Raw genomic sequence first — 19037 nt, 5'->3', positions numbered from 1 at the left:
TTTTTTTGGTGTTGGGGATAGAACTTGGGTCCTTGTGCAAGGCCGGTGGCAAAACCACTGAGCTAAATCCCCTACCCTAATCTACAGACTTTATTCACATTTATCCAGTTACTCATTGGTGTTTTTGCATGTTCCAGGGTCCCACTTGAATTTATAGCTTGTTTAAATTTATACCTTATCTGGCAGGGTTAGGGTTCCCCATCTTTTGTTTCAACTTTTCCCTGGCTATTTAGCATCCTTACTACCCAGATCAGTCGATCATCTCTATTGAAACCAAGCTGTTGGCATTTTTATAGTATATTAAATTTATAATTTAACTTGGGGAGAGTCGCCACCTTCATGATGTTGAATTGTGATATCCACACAAAATATCACACAGTGATATTTTCCCTCTTTTCTATTTTTTGTCTCCCAGAAGTGCTATAAACTTTCCTTCTATAGATTTTGAACATTTCGATTGTATTTGGTTTTTGTTGTTTGTTGTTTTGTTCTGGGGATTGAACCCGAGGTAACCTGAATACCACACAACCACTGAGCTATATCCTCAGTGCTTTTTTATTTCTTTGGCCAAGAATTAGAAGTTGTTTTATTGTGTGACCTTTGCAAAAGAAAAATCATTACTGAAAACTGTAAAGCATCATGCAATCATTGATAAGCTAATTATTAATTGTGCACTTAAGTGGGCATGTATTCTAAAATTTGAAAACGAGTTCCCAAAAAAGTGCAAGAAAATTTAACATGATAATCATTTAAATATGATTTATAGGGCCAGGGATTTAGCTCAGTGACTCTGCCACCTGCCTCGCAAGCACAAGGTCCTGAGTTCGATCTCCAGTACCAAAAATAAATAAATAAAAGATTTATATTTGGACTTTCATGTTGTTAAAATATGTTTCAAATGTACTTCTGGGAAGCTGTTCTTCATAAGTGGTGCTGGGAGAAATGTCAGATAATAAACTGTAAAAATATGTGGAATTAGAAAGCTAACACTGAATCAGTGTAACTTACTGGAATCAGTTTCAGTTCTCGAGTTGGTACCCTATTAATAATCTAAAAGTATCTACTTTAAAATGGACAAAAGGCTACTAAATTCAAAGTATACATGTGGAATGATCAATGATCAACCTCTGAGAAAGCCTGAAAGCTGAGCCTGGAACCAAGGAGGGTTGGTTATTACTGTACTGCACACTATCCTGCAGAAGCCTAGAAGCCCTCCCCATAACCTTGTCTTTTTTTCTCTTTCTTTCTTTTTTTTTTTCTTTCATCTCCACCCCTTTGTATCTCTTATTTTTGAGACAGGGTCTTGCTAAGTCACTGAATTGCCCAGAGTGGGTTTGAACTTGTAACCTTCCCCACAGCCTCCCAGAGCGTTGGAATTACAGACATATACAGCCACGCTGGATATAACCTTGTCTTTTGAGCAGACTGTACACGAAGACTTCTAATGGCCAGGCGCCCGATTCTGTCAGTAATAGTCGGCCCTTTCCCGACATCCTTGGACCTCAGGTCTGTCCCCAGATCAGCAGAGGCACATGACCAAATGAGTATAGGCACGTTGGTCCTAGCAGCCTTTCGCAGTCTGCGTAACCCACCTGAAATACAAAGCCATGACTATCAGGAAGATAGTTTTTCTCATACTCTTTGTGCTTGAATATATCCACCCAGATGAAAAGTTGTAAAAGACACAAAGTAGTCAGTTCTGAAGTGGGATGTAATGTTGAGACATGTTGTCTAAGTCTGTCACCCTTTAGCAATGTTCCTTTTCCTGCATTATCCGATCCAAAAAATACCACTTTATCAGTTTGCTTATAGAATCCTAAAAACTGTAGCACACTTCCACCATCACTGTAAATCCAATCAAACATGGACAGGGGCTGGTTATTTGGCTCAGTGGTTTCACCGCCTGCCTCGCAAGTGCAAGGTCCCGAGTTCGATCTCTGGTACCACACACACATACACACACACACACACACACACACACACACATGAAGGACCTATCCAAATCTCATAGGGTCTACAGCTGGAGCAGACTCAATTCAACCCTACACCCTCTGAGACCAAACTGAAAAGTGTGACGGCTGCTTTCTTTTTCTTTTTAAGACAGAGTCCCACTAAGTTGCCCGGGTTGATACCCACTTGCAATCTTCCTGGTTTGGCCTCCCCAGCATCTGGGATGACAAGTATGCGTCACCACATTCGGCAGATTTTGCACATTTCTCATTAAGTTTATTCTTAATTTTTTTTCTATTATGCATAGGGTTTTCCTCCTTGTGTCCTCTAATTTAAATATTTTTGTGGCCCAAAACAACTTTATCCCAGATTTCTTCTTCCCATACAAGTCATTATGAACAAGACTAAAAGAAACCTAATTTTTTTCCCTTGGCTGATTTCCTTGCTATTGGGATGATGTAATAATGTTTGACATGCTGATAAATTATTTGTGTGAGATCTGCTTTAATGGTGGTAATAATAATGCCAACCTACTAGTTGCTGAGCACTTACTATGTTGTAGGCCCAATCTTATTGAGTCCTATAGGCTCAGTGTTGTTATTATTCTCAGTTTATGGATGAAGAAAAGGTAAAGCCACAGGGATATCAAATTCTCAACCCCACACCTTTAGGGATGGATTCAGAAAGTTTTAAACCCAGCCCATCTGGCTTTAGAACCTGCACTGCCTCCACACCAAGAAACATCCAGAAGTAGACACTGCACTTTGTTTGCTGTTTTGTTTTGTTTTGTTTTTGGTACTGGGGATCAAACTCGGGCCCTTGCGCTTGGGAGGTTTTTTGTTGTTGTTGCTGTTGGTACTGGGGATCGAACTCGGGTCCTTGTACTTGCCAGGCAGGTGGTGGAACCACTGAGCTAAATCACAGCCCTGTTTTGTTTTTTTGGCATGGGGGGGGTACTGGGGATGGAACTTGGGTCCTTGCACTTGTGAGGCAGGCGGCAGAATCATTGAGCTAAATCCCCGGCCCAGACACTGCACTTTGAAACAGAGAATGAATAAACCAAACAGCCTGTGTGGAGTCCCTAATGAGGTAATAAGGACAAGGCTGTGCTTCAAACTTTGACATAGCAGCGTTTAACACTAAGAGGCCCCTCAAGAAAAATCACCCTAGCCGGACGTGGTGGCGCACGCCTGTAGTCCCAGCACTCGGGAGGCCGAGACAGGAGGATTGCTGTGAGTTGGAGACCAGCCTGGGCTACACAGTAAGTTCCAGGTCAGTCTCAACTACATAGTGAGACCCTGTCTCAAAAAACCAAAAAAAAAAAAAAAAAAAAAAAAAAAAAAAAAAAAAAAAAAAAGAAAAGAAAAGAAAAGAAAAGAAAAATCCCCCTGACCTCTGGATTTTATATCCAGTCAAGTCAACCCTCAAAAATAAAGGCACCCGAACAAAACTTTTGATCTTACAAAAACACAACCAATACTGTTGAGACTCAGGGAATGGTAAATGGAAAAAATATATTGCAAACTATAGCAGATCTATAGACAAAAGCAAATCTCAGCATCCATTCTGCAGAAAAGGGCATGGTGGAAGGGTCTAGTGGGTGAAAGCTGCCTGGAAGCAGAGAGAAGGGAGGAATCAAGTAGGGAAATGGACCATGCTAAGCCCTGTCCCACAGTGACCCATCTCCCACAGCACATTCAGCGATGGCCTCTTCCATGGGATAATCCACCGATGAGCATAGATAGCACTCTCTTGATCCAGCCATTCAGAAGCCCAATCTCTGAACGCCTGAGCCTTTTAGGGGACGGTCTAGATCTAAACCACAATGATGTCAAAAACCTGTAGAGCTTTAAGGAGACTTTCAGCAAGCACGGTGTCCTCAGTCATTTGGCAAGACAGCTAACAGGAAGAAAAGTAGCAAAATCTTTCCTCCAAAAGAAAATAATCAAAATCCAAGACCTGGAAAAAAAAAAACTTTAGAAAATCAAGAAAGAGCTTGTGGAATTTGCAGTTCCATTCTCCACAAGAATACATAGGAACTGTCCTTCCTGGCACAGGAGGGGAAAAGAGCTCTTGACACACAGAAGTTGGGAATTTCCAATGCAAAGTACATTTTAGGACAGAGAGAGAGAGAAAGAGAGAGAGAGAGGAACTCAACAACCATTGCCTCTCCACCACCACGAGAAGAACTCTGGCCAATCCCAGGAGCTGGAGAGTCTCCCCCAGGACCACCACCCGGCCTCTCCCTCTTCCGCAGCAAGACTGGCAGCCCCAACACCACAGGAGGCCTCCAGCAGGACCCACAACTCCTGTCTGCTACAGAAGAGAGCTCACCAAGAGGTGCAAGAAACCCTTCTCCTCCTAAGAGCCAAATGCCACAGGCTACCCGCCGTTTCCGTGATTTCCATGATCACCGAGATCAGGATGACCACGCCTGCCGGGGAGACAGCCCTCTGACCAGGAAGACCTGCCTGTGCTTCCCTTTCCTCCCACCTGCTGCTCCCCTGAAGGCTTCCTGAGAAAACACAGTCTGTGCTTTCCTAAATAAGAATTTCTATTTGCCCAGGAAGATATACTCAGACCACAATCTGAGTTTTGGGATTCAAGAAAGCTCCTTTCGGGTGGGGGATTTAGCTCATGGTGCTGCCGCCTGCCTCACAAGTGCAAGGACTGGAGTTTGCTACCCAGTACCCCCCCAAAAAAACCCCAAAAAAACTCCTTTTATCAGTATAAAGACTACCTTATGTGCATTGTTCTAAGTTTTCAAATCACATTATTTGAATCATTTTCCTTATTTTTTAAAAAAAATTTTTGTACTGGTTACTGTGAGAGGTAAGTTTGTCCATCTTATTAATTTTTCTTTATGCATTCTGAGGCTACATTAACAAATGCATAAAAACAATTTTTTTCTATGCTGAGGATCAAATTCACACCTCAGGCATGCTAAGCAAGCCCCAAATAGAAACTTATAATCTCCAGATAACTTGAATATGAATTAAATTTATCAGGTATTCACCTTTATCTCAGATATTGTCTTATGTGTTGTATAATATATAATTCATCATCAGCTTTATTGTATGAAGTATTTTTTTATTTTCCATTGTCACACTTTCCATACCCTTGTTTTAATGTCCCTTTTAAACACATATAGCTAATTTTTAATCTAGTCATAAAATCTCTAGATTAATAAGAATATTTAACTCCTTTACATTTAATTATTGACGTATATTTTGATTTATAGCTACCATTTTAATAAGCTTTTTTGTACTGCCTGCTCTTTTTCTCTTTTGTGTTGATTTATTATTATATACATACTTTTCCTCTATTGGTTTGTAAACCGTACACTTGTTTAATGTTGCTTTAGTAATTACAGATTACAGCACTACTTGACTTCTGCTATTAACTGGGACTTTGCTTTCTTTACAGAAAGTTTAAAATTCCTTTACTCTATCTCTGACAATCATTACCATTCTAGCCACCTATGGTCCACACATCTGTAATCCCAGCACCCGGGAGGCTGAGGCAGGAGGATCACTATGAGTTGGAGGACAGCCTGAACTACACAGAGATCCTAACTCAAAAACAAAAATAAAAAAGTTTGAAAATAATTACCCTGCCAACTTGTGAGCCTTCATTTTTAATTTCAGTTCTCTTGGACCCATACCTAGGAGTGGAAGTCACGTGGTAGGTGACGAGTTAATGCTGATTAGCATTTGGAAGACTGCCCCGACTTTTTCTAATTGGCTCCTTGGTTTTAGAATGCCACTAGCAAAGGAGGAGGGTTCCAATTCCTCCGTATCCCACTGACTCATTGTTTCTGCCTTTCCTATTCTAGCCACCCTAGCAGGTACTAAACGGTATTTGATTTGCATTTTCCTAATAACAACTGGTGTTGAACATCTTAGCTTTTCATGTGCTTATTGGCCATTTGTATATCTTTGGAGAAATGTCTGTTCATTCAAAGCCCTTTCCTTTTTTAAAAAAAATTGGGCTGTATTTTTATTGTCAAGTTGTAAGAGTGCTTTATACATTGTGAATACAAGCCCCTTAGTAGAAATATGACTTGCAAATATTTTTTCCTTTTCTGAAGGCTCTCTTTTCACTTTCCTGTGGTGTCCTTGAAGCATGCAGTTGTTATTTTCATGAACTTTGATTTATGTTTTTTGTTTTTTACCTCATTGAGTTTATTGGTACATTTTAGGTATACAGTACAGTTACATTCATCTTTGGGATCTTGTACCTTTACATGACAGGTCTTGGTGATTTATGTTTTAAAAAATAAATATTTCAGATGGAATTGATACCCTCTTTTCCATCCCTTTATGATCCAGTGTTTCTCCTCTCCTCCCTGCCTCCACAGAGACTGCCATCGTTTTGGATTCCATCTTTATAATTCCCAAGACTTTCCTTTAAATTGTTTAAACTGTATTACAAACTGTATCATCTAAACATTCTAAGTGTATAGTTCGGTGGCATTAAGTATGCACAGTATGGGCACAACCATGACCGCCAGAATATGCTAAACAAGCACAAGCAATCCACCATGCTTTGTAACTTGAAAGAAATGGATATATATCCAGGTTGTCTGGATTTCAGCTTTGCTATTTTATTAAGTATGGAGGCCATATCTCAAAGTTTCCCAGTGGTAGAAAAATAACAAAAGCTCTAAGCCATAAAATAAAAACCCAGAGGGCAAACTGGAAGTGCGCCCAGGTGACCAGCCCATGCCTGAGGCATAGCAAGTGTTGAAGCTGCCCAGCACCCTGAGGCCACACTGGTCTTCTCTGGGCCGTGGCAGGGGACCTTCAATGTAAGAGCTGGTAAACTGAGGCACCGTTCTTCGAGCCCGTGACCAGATATTTGTCATCAGCAGACAAATCACAACAGAAGATCTCCGAAGACTCCTGCACCTACAGGGAAAGAGGGATGGAATGAGGCCTGACAAGAAGGCTCCAGGTACTTCATTTAGGACTGTTTCAAGGTTTGCGTGGAAACAGGCCAAGTCCCAGGGCCCAGAGTGGAGCCCACAAGTCACGGAACCTTAAGTCCTCAATACCCACACTCTCTGAAATTCCCTGGACTGGCTGGCCTCCAACTCCCAGTGATCCTCCTGCCTCAGCCTCCTGAGTGCTGGGATTACAGGTGTGTACCACCACACCCAGCCCTCAAAACAAAAAAATTTTGAAAGGACTAGGGATATAGTTCAGTGTGAAGGCCCTGGGTTTAATCCTCAGTACTAGGAAGAACAAATGCACTCTCTGGGGTCCAACGATGGGATCTGGGGCCACCAGCTCCAAGTGCGTGGGTGTGCGCATTCTTCCCATACCTGGAACGACCGTCGCAGAGAAGGTGCCACCAAGCCTTGGATCGTCTCATCCAGTGTGGTCACAAAGTAGCTCCCTGGCAAAGGAAAGAACAAGTGAAGAGGCAAGAGCTGCCTTCTAGCTCCAGCTCTGTCCTCGACAAGACTAAGGAAAGGGCAACTCTCTCCCTGCCTCAGTTTCCTCCCTATGAAAATCAGAGACACACATGACCCAAGCCACCCCTGACCCGTCCCCAGCCTCCTACCACACACAGGACCCTGGTGTCAGTGACAGAGGGCCATGGGATGGGGCTCTGTGCTGCTTCTGTCACTAAAGAGGAAGCTGCCCTCACAGGAGCCTGGAAAGGACAAGGAGGCAAGCAGAGAAAGGAGACAGGAACATAGGTTCAAAGCAGGAGGCTTGTAGGAGTCCCCTGGCTCCTCACTCACCACAGGAAGCAAATTTGAGGTTGTGGAAGAAGGTGTATCTTTCCACGGCGACCTTGAACTTCTCCATCCGATGAGTGTGTAGGATTATGATATTACTGTTTCTCATGCCCACTAAGAGCCATTCCTCAGTGGGGTCGTGAGTGATGCTGAGGATCTGTTTGGAAGCGGCTTGGGGTCAGCATGACAAGTCATCAGTACCATTATTCACGCCAGCATCCTCAACTCAGACCCCCCACCATCTATTTGAACCCCACAGGGGGCGCAGCAGGTACCTCATTCTGTAAGTTGTACTGGTGCAGCTTTTGGGAGCTCCTCAGGTCCCAGGAGTAGAGGATGGTGTCTTCACCTCCTGTCCAGAACTTACTGCCTGTGATGTCAACACAGCGGGACCCATAGGTGGGGACTTCATGTTTCCTGGAGGGAAAACAACTCAGATTCATAGGCAGGTTTAGGGACCTCCTGGAAGATGAAGATTAGGGAGCCCCAGTTAGATCCTCCACTATGCCTCAGAAAGCCCAACTGCTAAGAGGGGAAGCAGAGGTCTCAGGGTCAAGCCTTCCACAGGTCACTGGAGGGGCTCTGGAGAGGGGTCGCACCTGATCAAAATTTGGTTCTGCAAATCCCAGATCTCCACAAATCCTCTGAAACAAGCCACGCAGATCTGGCCATCTGAGGAGATGGCCAGAGAAAAGCAGGTGGTGCCTGTAGAAGCCAAGTGCGCGCGGACCTGGGGTGTGGGCACCAAGTCCCAGAGAGTCAGAGCCTGGGCCTTGCCTCCTGTGATCAGGCTCTGCTCATCCGGGAACAGTTTGCAGGTGAGGACACAGTCGCGAGGGTCCTGCAGGAACAGTGTGCCCTTATGTCACCCAACAGCACTCGTAAAGGGGCCCCATCTCGGGTCCCAGGCCATGCTTGCCTGCCCCTCACCTGCAGGTCCAGCTGGGCCTGAGGGAGCTTGTCCCAGGCCTGCAGAGCACTTTCATCCCACACCCGGATGTAGCCAGTGCCACACGTGTACACGTGATGGGTCGAACCACTGATGGCAATGGCAGAGACTTTCTTTCCATGGCGGAGTGTGCCAACCTTCCAGGCACCCTGTGGGGTCCTCTTCCTGACCACTGCCTTATCTGGAACAGGAGGCTAAGGAGAGGACAGGTCAGGTGGCCATGAATATGGTGGCATGGCGCTGACCAACCATCATGCATGAGGACAGGACCTAACCACCCTCCCACCCACCCATCCACCCACACACCTGTCCACCCATCCACTCACCTGTCCACCCGTCCACTCACCTGTCCACCCATCCACCCACCCATCCACCCATCCATCCATCCATCCATCTATCCATCCATCCATCCATCCATCCACCCATCCACCCATCCACCCATCCTATAGGGCCTGGGTCTGGGTTCCCTTGGTCACATCTCTTGAGGAAGTGACACTGTGAGCTGCAGGCCCTACTTTATCAGGACAGTGGGAGGAGAGCAACCTTGCTGAGAACACCACTATGAGTGAGGGGACATGAATGCAGATGCACTGCTCCTAGGTTAGGGGCAGGTGGGAAAGGTAGACTCCCAAGTGTTAAAAACTAGAACAGAAAGATACTTACAATTGCTCTGAGGAGTGAGCAGACTTCACTGCTGCCAGAGGATGAAAACCAGGGCTGGCCTGCAGGGAAACAGCAATACCCACCCATTCGAAGAAGGATGTGGACAGCAAGAGTCTTCAGGGAGACTCAACACCCCTTCCCGATCTGGGGCCACCATCCCTCCCTGCCCACACCATCACGGCCAGCACTTACCGAGCACAGGTCCTGGTGGGAGGCTGTGGCAGACAGAGAGAAGGAGGAGCCAGAGCATGAAATGCAGAGCCCTGTGCTGGGATCCCCTCTCCCCAGGGCAGGGGCCTTCTCCACCCAGTTGTTCAAGACAGACCTACCTTGGGCCAGCCTGAGCTGCTTTACCGATCTCCCCCTCTGAAAACCACATGGCCTGGAGCTCGGAGGTATCTAGGGCCCAGAAGTCCCGCTGCTGCTGGGTCATAGTGCTCAACTCTTGATAAACAGGGCAAAGCTGTGATGCTGGGAGACAGGGGGACACCTGGGATGGTATGTGAGGACTGTCCAATTGGTGCTGCACTGGCTGATCATGCTGAGAAGAAATATCAGAGCTTTCTGACTCTGAGTCACTGTGAATCCTGAGTATCCTGAACGGGTCCTGCTTCTCTCCACTCATGTCCTGTGCAGTGAAGTGCTGAGCCACCTACTTCTAGGCCTTGAGAAACAGACTGGCCAAGCAGACTCTAGGTTCCCAGTGTGTCCCGATGCCCTGTAGCACGAAGGAGAAGACAGGCAGAAATGCAGGTGTGCCTCGTGGCATCTGTTTAGAAGGCTGTAAGAATACCTCCTTTGCTGTGAGGCCTAAAAGATTAGTGGCCAGCCGACTTTTAAAATGTCAGCAGCAGCCAGGCATGGTAGCGCACGCCTGTAATGCCAGCACCAGTGAGGCTGAGGCAGGAGGATAGCTGCAAGTTTGAGGCCAGCCCGGGCTACATAGTGAGTTCAAGGCCAGCCGGAACTACACAGCAAGACCTGTCTGAAACAAACAAGCAAGCAAACAAGGACTGGGGATATATCTCAGTGCAAAGGCCATATGTTTAATCCCCAGCACCACAAAAGAAAAATGTTGGCAGCAATAGAGTTAAAAGGATTCACACGGGCATCTTGAGACTGTGTACCAGGTATGTTTTCCTTTTGGACATGAATAGCATTTCTGGTCATACAAAATCAAACTTTCCCAGCTGGGGGTTTAGCTCAGCAGTACTGTGGCTGCCTCACAAGGGCAACGTCCTGAGCTCAATCCCTGGTGCCAAAACAAAACAAAATAAAACTTTCTCTTTAATCTGCACATACGTGTTTCAGTGAGAGCTCATCCAGATGTAACTAAAACCCAAGGCAACAGGAAACTCCAGGATACAGCCTTCGGACCTTACCCCCTAGAGGGACAGGGTGAAGAGCTCAGGGCTGTGCAAACAAGACTTTATTTGGTGGGACAAGGGTATACATACGGACGAGGAGGGTGGCTTGGGGGTAATTAATATTTCCTACCCTCTGGGAAAATTCTGAGAACTGAACAGAGTCACGTGTATAGAATACGCAGCCCTGGATGAGTCCAGTGGCAAAGAGTGTGCTTCTTCGTGGGCTTTCCAGGGACTCGGAGCTCTGAGAATGTAAGGCAGACCAAGTGCCTTCCCTTGGAAAGATTCCATCATGGTCTGCCCACTAGGTCGTCTGCGAGAGACTCTGGTGTCACCCAGAGTTCTACAGGCAGAGTATATGAGGCACCTCAGAGCACAGCAGGCAGGCATGGGGAGGGAGCAACTGCTTCTGGTTAGGAGCAACGGACTGATGGCCAGGCTCAGTCCTTGGCTCCCACCAAAGGCTCTAGGAGGCACCAGGGGAAGCCTGGGCTGCTTCCCCTTAGGGAGTTGTCTTGCTCTCCTTTTATTCTCATAACTGTGTGGGGTCACCTCTTCTTGGCTCTTTTTGTTTGTTTTGTGGTGCTGGAGATCAAACCCAGGGCCTTGGGCATGCCACGCAAGTGTTCTATCACTGAAACTGCACAGTATACCTTTGTGGGCCACATTTTATAGACCCTTAAAACTGGAGCTATAGGTAGGCACAGTGGGGCACTCCCACGATTCTGGGAGGCTGAGGCAGGAGGATTGCAAATTCAACCTAGCCTGGGCAACCTAGTGACTCAGCAAGACTCACTCTTGAAATAAAAGGGGAGGGGGGGGAGGTTTGCTCAGTGTGAAGGTCCTGGGTTCAACCCCAGAGCTAAACAAACAAACAAAGAAAAAAACAAAAAACCTTGAACTCAGAGCCGGTAAGTATCAAGTCCAGGATCAAACAACTAAAAGCACAGAGAAGCTGCTCAAACCCTGCCGTGTCTGGCTGTTGGCCTTCCTCCTCATTAGAAGAAGGAAACCACTATCCATCACAGTTACTAAGGCAGTGACCCTTTGATCTAGGATTTTTCACTTCAAGGAATCTACCCTAGAGGTTCAACTGGATATGTGCAAAATAACATACATACACACTAGAGCATCACAGCATCTACTACCACACAGAACCCAAACAAGCTGCAGTCGGGAACAGCGACGCGATATCCATAGAAGGAGCACTACACGGCTGTGGAAAGTACCAAAGACATGCACTGACACAGAAAATCCCAAGCTATATTGATAAAGTGGGGGGAAGCAAAGTTCATCCCAAAGGGCAAAATACACAAGAAACATGGAAATTAGAACTTATGTTCTTCTATGTTTGTAGACACAAAAGGAATTGGGAAGAGTAGTTGCTTTTGGAGGATTTAAACTGGCAAAGAGGAAAGAAAAACAGGAGGGAGATTAGTCACATTGATTTGGTAGCTTTTGCACATTTGTCGATGTTTCAACCTAAGTTAAAAATTGTTGACTCTGAAGCCTCTTTCTTGGCCATGTGAGCTTTCATTTTTCTCCAAATGACAACCTCCATGATTCTTAGTTGTTTAATGAACTGAACTTCCTCTTCCTAAGATGGACCAGGGAGGATGGAGGCATGGGTGCACCAGCACTCCCAACTTAGGGTGACGAGGACCCCAGACAAGGGATGGATCCACTGTTCGTGCTCCCTTTGAGAAGTTGGGCAAAGGGTAAAGGCCAGTGAGGAGCAAATTAACCACAACTTCTGACTTCATGTTAACCAGAATTTCACCCTCACAAGACAAGGTTTTCTAGAAAGAGTAGAATCAATATCACCAATCCCCTTTTCTCTTCCAAAGCTGAGAATTCAGACTCCTCCAGGCCATCTATCTCTCTATCGCCTGGCCAGGCAGATAAGCATCCACAGATCCCCATGGCAGGAAATGCACCTCTGAGGAGGAAGATCGCATCCTACAGACCGGAAGTCAGCAGAGTGAAGATGCAGCTGGGCCTAGGGACTCCTACCCCGGGCCCTCCCGCCTGCAGAGCTGCTGTTTATAAATGGCAGAACCTGGGTCAGGTGTCCGGGCCATGAATGACGGGTCAATCACCAGGGCGTGCTCATCACAACTATGCTCCGCTCCTACTGGACCAACATTTCCACCAACATTGAGTCTGTAGGTGGGGAACAAGTCAGGGACGAGTAAGTTCATGGCAGGGGGTAAGAACAAGCAAGAAACTGGGGAGAATGGGCTCCTGCTGCCCTAAGAAAGCCAGTGTTTGGGCAAAAATGAGCTCAGAGTCTCATCTCAGGTGAATCCCTTTTGCTCCTGAAGGTTGAATTTGGGCTGAAGCCAATAACGGGTGATGAAAGAGGAGGCCAGCGCTCTCCCTTTCCTCCCCTGCTCTAGCCTCAGCGTGCCTGGCTCTGTGCCTGTCATCTTCTACCAGGATCTTTGAAAGTGAGGACCAGGAGGCCTTGGAGTCCTGTGGCTGTATCATCCAGTGGTTCTTCAAATGAACACACATCCCAATCCCCTAGAGCACTTGTTCAAACTGAGGGCCGGGCCCACCGCCATAATCCTGGTTCAGGAAGTCTGCAATTGCCTCGATATGCTTTATTCTTAACCAATAAGTGAGAGAGGTGATGGCGGTGGTGCTGCTGCTGGCCTGAGGACCAGATTTGAGAAGCTCTGCACAAGCCTAGGCTGGAGGACTCTTTCCACAGGAGGGGAAGGTGGCGGTGGAGCTGGACGCCTCTGTTGCTCTGCCCCCTCCCATCAGCCTCTCTCCTCTGGTTTCCTCTCATTCACTGGCTTCCTTCTTTTGAAGCAGGAATCCTGAAATGGCTGTTACTGAGGCAGAAATCTTTCACCTTGCCTGAGCGTCAGTCTCCAGAGAGATAATCCCCAGACTCCTTGGCGTGGTATTTAAGATCCGTCCCATCCCCTCCTCCCCGGCTTGTTCCTTGTTTCTGCACACCTAGCCCACCATGTCTTTAACTGAGCATTCCCCACCCCCAGGCTCTGCTCATGCTACTCCTGCATCCAGAAATGCTGGTCCCTGTCGCCCTCGCTTGTCAAACAGATGCACTGTAAGCCAGACCTGTCCGAGGATCCAGGGACTAGAAACCAGGGGAAGGCCAGGCCCAAGTCCTGAAGCATCTCCCACCTGAGAGGAGCTCCAGGCCCAAAGTCCGGGGAGCAGACCCTGACGTAAACATGCATTCTCATCCTGATATGCGATTCATTCTTGGTAAGGATTATTTCGTTTCCTTTTGCTTTTTGTTTATTCTCACAGGAAACACAACATTGAGTCATACAGAGCTCGGACTTTATTCCCAACTTGGGAGTATGAGCGGTAATGGCGGGGAGTCAGAACTTCATGGGTTCTTATCTAAGAAGTTACTAGTGGCCAGAAGAGCTAGAATATAAATCCAAGCCTGTATGACTTTTTTTTGGGGGGGTACCAGGGATCGAACTTGGGACCTTGTGCTTATGAGGCAGGTGCAGTGCCACTGAGCTACATCCCCGGCCCTGTATGACTTTTTGAAATGTGTTTGAGAGAGGTTGATGGAATCAAAGGGGGTCTTTATATTCAAATGGGAAGGGGAACAAGGAGAGGAAGGGAGGAAAGGGAAAAAAAGAATAGAAGGAAGAAATGGAAAGAAAGCTTTCGTAAATAAGAAGGAGAAAAAGGGTTGAAGGAGGGGGTATGGGAAAAAAAGGAGAATAAATATATGTCATGTACAGGGCCAGGGACTTAGCTCAGTGGTGCCACCGCCTGCCTCACAAGCCCAAGGTCCTGAGTTCGATCCCTGGTACCAAAAAATAAAAAGATACATCATGTACTGGTACAAATCCCCTATGATGAATGTGATCATGATGCATATCAAAAGCGTACCAATAAAAGTAATTTTTTAAAAAGATCTAGGACCTTGGCAACATCTAGAAGGGATTGTGGAGGGCGGGGGGCAGATCAGAAGCCCGGGCCTGCCTCAGAAGGCAGGATGTATGGCGGTGAGGAGCCCGGGCTTTCTACTTCCAAGCAGCATGCGCTTTGACAGGGTGCCAGCCTGTGCCTCAGTTTCCTCATCTGTAAATGAAGCCGACATGTTACACCCTCCTTAAAGCTGCAGTCAGAGCCAGAGTTACATAAGGGCTTTGATGATGCCAGATTTCAAGCAAAAGCTCACTAAAGGTCAGCCGTTCGTAGGGGCCTCGGGAGAGAAAAGGAGCAGGAAGAGAGGCTGGGAGAGGATCCTGCCCCAGGGACAGGATTTCCAGAAGGGGGTGAGAGTCTCCCTGTACTGTGCTGCTCCATCTGAACTAACACAGCTGCTCTCGCTGTCGTAGCTACCTCAGGAGGGGCGCTTACAGGGAAGGAAACCGAGGTGCAAAGAGGTGAAGTCCTCTGCCACAGAGAAGGATAAACGAGCCATCCATAGGAAGACAGATGCACTACGAGGCCGTAATGTTAAGTGAAGTAAATCAGGCATGCAAGCTTAAGTATTCTGTTGTTTCTCTTCTAAAAGAAACACGAAGTATAAATAAGTTGGAGAGCGAAATAAAAGATAACGGGAAATGGAGATAGAACTTTTGCAAAAGGGAAGAGGACCGAGAGATTGTGGTAAAAGGGGGAATTTTAAAAATAATTAAGATGTGTTACGTACAGATACTAACCCCCGTGACGAATGTATTGATTATGTACTGCAGACATGTACCAATAAAACACACACAGAAAAACTTTACTCGGGTCCTTGTACTTATGAGGCAGGAGGCAGCACTACTGAGCTAAATCTCCAGCCCCACAGAAAAATATTTTTAAAAGGATGGACATCACTGGCTTACAGTCAAACAGCTAGAAAAGCTGGAGAGTCTGAGCCTGCCCAACTCCACCTGGCCTCCCTCAGCTGCAAGGAGAAGGAGGAGGAGAGCAAGAGTAGGGGACCATTTGGCCTTAGCAACCCGGGCTGGGTGGTTTCTGGGCACCTTGGACCGTCAGGGGCTCAGAAGACATGGGGCGGGGGGAGAACTCAATGGGACATTTGAAGAAGAGAAAAAAGGGCAGCAGCCTAAGGAGTGCCAGAGGCAGGGAGAGTGGTGGATTTCCAACTGAGAGGCAAGTTAATGTCACCTGGATGCTTCTGAAATAGCTGGATGGAGAGAGATGGTCCTTCTGTTGTTTCTCGGGGTATCTGAGGATGGAGGGACCTGGCTGAAGCCCAAGCTGTGCCATGGTTGAAATTCAGGCGCAGAGGGCAACTGTCAGGGTTCCCTGGACCAAAAACAGTTTGTACCAGGTTACAGCTGCCTAAGGGCAGAGAAACCAGGGTCCAAGATACACATCAGACACATCTGTGTGTCCTCACCCACCCGCGTCTACCCTTTCACCCAGGTGGCTGTCAGTACGGCTGTATTGAGCCCGGCTGTGATGGGCACCAAGCTGTCAAGGCTTGCGGACCTGGCTATGACCCCTGTTCATCTTGGTCCCTGGAGGGAAACGGGCCTTTGCACTGGCTGTTACGGAATGAGAAGGGACACAAAAGGGAGGGGACCCTGAGGGGGACACGGGGCACACAGATGGAGCATGAGGGAGGTGAGTTCTGAGACAGTGGCATGGGTGAGATCCAGAGGCATGGAGAACACCGGAGAATGTTCTAGGCAGACAGAGCAGCGGATACAAGGATTTGGGGAAGTATCTGTTAGCAACAGGAAGAATTTCCTAGGGCACAGAGGGTGTGTGTTGCAGGGGAGGAACTCTCTTCTTTTCGGGACAGTTGGAAACAACAAGTGATCTGAGCTGTCAAAGACACAATCAGACTTGTGTTTCAGAAGGAGGACTCAGACCACTCTTTAGTGCGTAGGCTGGGACTGGAGGCTGGGGGACCAGTTAAAAGAAACAATGCTTAACAACATTAGTCATAAGGGAAATCCAAATCAAAACCACAGCAAGAGGGCTGGGGATTTAGCTCAGTGGTGCTGCTGTCTGCCTTGTAAGCACAAGGTCCCAAGTTCAATCGCCAGTAGAAAAAACAAAACAAAACAAAAGCAGAACACAGTAAGATACCAGAAAACAGTACACACTAGAGACAATGAGGAGGAATTAGGATCTCATACCTTGCTAATAAGAAGGCAAAATGGTGCAGCTACCATGGGAAAGTGTTTAGCTATCCCTGAAAAAACTAATCATAGAGTTGCCATTAGACACAGTAATTCCACTCAAGTATAAATCACAAAAACTGAAAACAGGGCCTTGGATTCTTGTACATCAATGTTCATAGCAACTTCATTCACAATAACCGAAATATGGAAACAACCCACGTCCACCAACAGGTAAATGTATAAACAAATGTGGTATATCCATACAATAGAATATTACTCAGCCATGAAAAGGAATTGAGTTCTGATACATCCTACAACAGAAATGAACCATGAAAACAGTAGGCTAAGTGAAAGAAGGCAGACAAAAGTGCACACACTATTTGAATCTACCAGAAATAAACAGAGAAGGCCAACCTATAGATAGAAAAAGATTAGTGGTTGCCAGGAAATGAAAATGAGAGCAGGGCTGGGGAGTGACTATTTGTTTAATGAGTATGTGGCTCCATTCCTTTGGAGGTGATGAAAAAGTTCTGAAACTAGACAGTGGTGATGGTTGACCAACATCGTGAATGTACCTAATGTCACGGAGCCATAGACTTTAGTTAAAATGGTAAATGTCATGTCTCGTATTTTACCTCAAGAAAAAAAAATTTCAGGAAAGCCAGGTCATGAATTAGAAGCCCTGCAAGTGTCAACAGCATTTCTCCTTCCTCTCCTCCACCCGGCGAACTCCAGGCAGTTCCGCCTGTGGTTCCCTTACCTTTCTTTGCACCCTAGGAAAGCCGGGCAGCTTGTGCTGCCCCTACCCAGAGGCTCGGTAGCTACAGTGGAACAGAAGTGTAGCCGAGCGGCGCGGCCGGTGGGCAAACATGGAAGCCGGCTCAGATCATGGGGACAGCACATCAGTCGGTCTCCAGACCTTTACTGGGGCTGGTGCGCCCTCTGGTGGGAAATCGGAGAGCAGCCCAGCTCTAATTTCCACCGGTAAAATGGCGCTCCTCCTAGCCTATCCCTGGCTGGTTGCTCATGGTACTCTCCTCACCCTTGGAACGTCTCTTTCTGCCCAGTGCCCCCGGAGATTCACCTGGACGTTGATTGGTGGCTGATGGAAATGTACAAACGATATATCCAGCAGCAGAAGACATCTCTCCCCTTACTGATATACGCGGTTGTTACCCACTCCCGAGGTACTGCGGACAAGGCACTGTGACTGTCTCCCCCAACTGGCTCGGGTCTCCAGCAGCCCCAAGTCGGGACACAGGGTAGTAAAGGATTAGACTTAAGTCCCGGAATCAGAGCCGGGGAGCCCAGAGAGATCAGTGAGACCCGGGGTGGGGGGCCCACGAGAGGGAGGTGGCGTCTGAGCCGAGCTCAGGGTGGGGAAGGGGGCACCCTCCCGGCAGAGGAGCAAGGCTGGGGGAACCCTCCGCTCTGTTACCTGGCCTCGCCATCAGGAGGCGCTCTGACTCGCAGCGTCCCTCACAAGTAGCTTTCGCAGGACAGCAGGGTGGCGGTCCCCTCTCCGGCTTGGTGCCTTGTTTTTCCCACCCGCCTCACACCCCGGGCCTGCTATGGAACTCTTGGTTCCTAATTCTGCATTCAGATTTCTGTCCAGAATCCACCGCTTAGCTTCTGGGGGGCTTTAAAGCCTGATCATTCTCAGACGCCCTCCAGCAACTTCCCCCTGCAACAGCCCCTGAACTTATTTATGTGCTCCTGGAAGTTAAGATTTCACTGGGGGCAGGGCTTCCCTCACCCACCTCCTTCATTACTGGGGGCTGAACTCAGGTGCTGAACACATCCCCAGTCCTTTTTGTTTTCTTTTGAAACAGGGTCTCACTAAGTTGCCCAGGCTGGCCTTGAACTCACAATACTCCTGCCTCAGCCGCCTGAGTCGCTGGGTTACAGACGCACCACGGCGCCAGGTTAGTTAGGCTTTGTGTAGGAACAGGTTGCAGTGACTCACTGCAGGTCCTTCCCGGCCGGTCTGTGCCATCATCTCAGGCCCGCGACCCATTTTTCCATGAGGAGCTCAGTCCCTGGGCCGTGGGTCTGGGGCTGCGTTGAAGGCTACTCCTCGGATTTGAGCATCTGCGCTGCCAAAGCGAGCACAGGAGGCTACTCCTCCAGATGAGGCCAGCAGGAGGGGCGCGCCCTGCCAGGAGGGCGTGGGGCGAGGGCAGGGGAAGGGCGCTAACCCTCAGGGCCTCTCGCCCCAGAACAGGGCGCAGACGCCCCACTCAGGCACCTTCCTCTCGGACCGAAGC

The 19037-nt window shown here is 47.6% G+C and overlaps 1 protein-coding gene across 2 annotated transcripts; it reads right to left on the bottom strand.

Annotated features, from left to right (window-relative positions):
• Positions 1-6541: 6541 nt before the first annotated feature.
• On the bottom strand, positions 6542-10022 carry Tle7 (TLE family member 7). Of its 2 annotated transcripts, none has more exons than XM_019210694.1 (9): positions 9641-10022; positions 9504-9526; positions 9312-9370; positions 8630-8842; positions 8299-8540; positions 7975-8116; positions 7703-7856; positions 7277-7350; positions 6542-6860 (listed from the first exon to the last, which is right to left on the bottom strand). In XM_019210694.1, exons 1-9 carry the CDS (start codon positions 9934-9936, stop codon positions 6756-6758), a joined length of 1308 nt encoding a protein of 435 aa, XP_019066239.1. In that variant the 5' UTR covers positions 9937-10022; the 3' UTR covers positions 6542-6755. The 2 variants fall into 2 exon arrangements, with proteins under 2 accessions (XP_019066239.1, XP_033613915.1); XM_033758024.1 differs by lacking the exon at positions 6542-6860 and adding an exon at positions 7519-7611 and having other exon boundaries at positions 7276-7350.
• Between the last annotated feature and the right edge of the window lie 9015 nt (positions 10023-19037).

Source organism: Fukomys damarensis, unplaced genomic scaffold, assembly GCF_012274545.1.
Source record: "Fukomys damarensis isolate Sample0158 unplaced genomic scaffold, DMR_v1.0_HiC HiC_scaffold_32, whole genome shotgun sequence".
Classification (NCBI taxonomy): Eukaryota; Metazoa; Chordata; class Mammalia; order Rodentia; family Bathyergidae; genus Fukomys; species Fukomys damarensis.
This window is presented reverse-complemented; position numbering and strand designations above follow the sequence as displayed.

Coding starts and splice junctions, on each gene's coding strand:
- Tle7 (XM_019210694.1), bottom strand. CDS start 9,936: ATGAGTGGAGAGAAGCAGGACCCGTTCAGGATACTCAGGATTCACAGT. Junction 9,371..9,503: donor CCCACCAGGACCTGTGCTCG/GTAAGTGCTGGC, acceptor GTTTCCCTGCAG/GCCAGCCCTGGTTTTCATCC. Junction 7,351..7,702: donor CCTCAAATTTGCTTCCTGTG/GTGAGTGAGGAG, acceptor TTCCTTTGCCAG/GGAGCTACTTTGTGACCACA.